This window comes from Dipteris shenzhenensis, chromosome 16 (assembly GCF_047967505.1).
Source record: "Dipteris shenzhenensis isolate YYH24624 ecotype China chromosome 16, Dip_SZ_1.0, whole genome shotgun sequence".
NCBI classification, from domain to species: Eukaryota; Viridiplantae; Streptophyta; class Polypodiopsida; order Gleicheniales; family Dipteridaceae; genus Dipteris; species Dipteris shenzhenensis.
Genome location: NC_141611.1, coordinates 51,409,722 through 51,411,639, shown reverse-complemented (window position 1 = coordinate 51,411,639; position 1,918 = coordinate 51,409,722). Strand labels below are relative to the sequence as shown.

The window sequence follows — 1,918 nt, the reverse complement described above, 5'->3', positions numbered from 1 at the left end:
ACCAGCAAAGTATCAGAAGTATGTATCACGGGATGTAGACTTCGAACCTGACATATGAAAACTTTTCAAAAACACTTCGCATTTCTAACTCGTGTAGCTGCGCAAAGCATTGAATCGGTTAACAGGATGGGAAGAGCAACAAACATAATTATCAACAAATGGGCAACATTTACAAGTAGCTCGACTGGTTACTCTGAAGGTGACGGCAGATGAACATTAAACGATTTAAACCTTCCAAACGTTCTACTACTCTCTCTCTCTCACTCTGTGTGTGCGCGAGCGCGCAGAAAAAGCCAAGCCAAGTTCTGCCCATGTTGGGAACGTTCACCATAAGGTAATCTGTAGAGAACCCAGATTCTTCTTCCGTTTCACCTGTGCTAAACACACAAGCTGGGAAACAGTCTGTCTGATTGATCCACACGCCTTGTTTTGGAGACAACCTACGTAGCCAATTCTTCATCGTATCGCACCCCAAACACCAATGCACAGAAAGCCCTCCAGACCGTAAGTAAGAAAGGGGAAAGAATTTCTCAGAGCAGCACGGTCCCTACATCTAATCAAAATTTTTGCTCGAGAAATCTACACCAACCGCCGTAGAGGCTCGAAGAATAGATCCAGGGCACCTATCACTAAAACTTAATATGAAAACTTTATAATTATTCCAAATCCTTATGGAATCACATGTAGTGTTTTCTTTGAAATATACACGACAACAATCACTCTCCTCCTTTGGCAAAATGAAACAGCACAGATGGATCGTTTTAACAAGCCTAAATCCCACAATTCACATCTGTTGTCTCAAGTCCACAGGAGGGGGACTGCAAAGCCGTTGAAACCAGGGATCGTTATGGTTCAAGCGCTCCCTCCTTTAGATACAGTATAATAACTACACCAGAAGTGAACCGGCGCTCCTTTGTCTTTTGGAAGAATCAGAGAGATGACTCTTTTGAAGCATAGACCACATGACGTGAACATCTTCGTAGCCACAGGACTGCACATGACAGTACAGCTTTGCAAAGCCTCGACCTGAAAACACAGCAGCAAAAGACGATAAGCTAGCTGGAGTGGTGCAGTATCAAAAGGAATATGGTAGGTAAAATGGGCAAGATCTGTAGGAGAAGGTGCAGCTACCCATTTCTGATGAAATAACCTCAGACGGGGACAGAGAAACTCATGTTTAAAATGCGAAAAGAATGCTCAAGCAGAGCGTGAAAAACTGCCAGAACGAGCTGTGAAGAGCACGGAAAGGAGGAGAAAGGAGAAAGGAGATGGGGAGGAAGAAAAGGGATACCACGGCGACCACGCAGGCGACCAAGGGAGAGGCTCCAGATTCTACGAAGGGGGAGGACGAGGCGACGGAAAAAGGCCATGGGTACTGAAGGGAGAGCAAAGGAGAAAGTGGGCAGGGGAGAGGAAGGGCAGAGAGATCAGAGGGCAAGTTCCGCCATAGCCAGCCTGCTCTGCGCACCGCAAGCTTTTTGCTCCTCCAAAAACACAAGCACATGACTTGAAATGAGGGCCCCTTTGGAGAAGACACTACGTGGCATTCCCCCATTCGCACCGTCCCTGCACCGCATTGGGCGTACGTGGACGGCTCTCCTTTCGCCACGTCTACAGGAGATTCCTGCTGTCGGCCGGCGTTCATCAGGTGGATGCCATGTCTCTTCAGAACGCTCCGCGTGGCACTCGGGCGCTGACGTGGTCGGGGCTAATTGTACAGTCCCCCGCCACGTTGGCAAACCCGCGATTTTGTAGAGGTCCCTCGCTTTCTACCCCCAACACCCTCCACACTCACCTCTCAACCTCCATGCTTCATATTCCCACAAAAGCAAACTCTTGTGACCTCTCCAGAGTCGCCTCATCTCAGTGTTTCACCTCAATGTTTCAGATTCCCTCCACCCACACAAAAGCAAACTCT

General features: G+C 48.1%; 1 protein-coding gene across 1 annotated transcript; it reads right to left on the bottom strand.

The window, feature by feature from the left end:
• Nucleotides 1-630: 630 nt before the first annotated feature.
• LOC147893098 (uncharacterized) lies at nucleotides 631-1,482 on the bottom strand. Its single transcript, XM_087387555.1, has 2 exons — nucleotides 1,292-1,482; nucleotides 631-1,026 (listed from the first exon to the last, which is right to left on the bottom strand). Exons 1-2 carry the CDS (start codon nucleotides 1,368-1,370, stop codon nucleotides 887-889), a joined length of 219 nt encoding a protein of 72 aa, XP_087243681.1. The 5' UTR covers nucleotides 1,371-1,482; the 3' UTR covers nucleotides 631-886.
• Between the last annotated feature and the right edge of the window lie 436 nt (nucleotides 1,483-1,918).

Excerpts from the sequence above, each read along its gene's own strand:
- LOC147893098 (XM_087387555.1), bottom strand. The coding sequence starts at position 1,370 with ATGGCCTTTTTCCGTCGCCTCGTCCTCCCCCTTCGTAGAATCTGGAGC. Across the intron at positions 1,027-1,291 it reads TCGCCTGCGTGGTCGCCGTG|GTCGAGGCTTTGCAAAGCTG; the intron begins GTATCCCTTTTC and ends CTGTGTTTTCAG.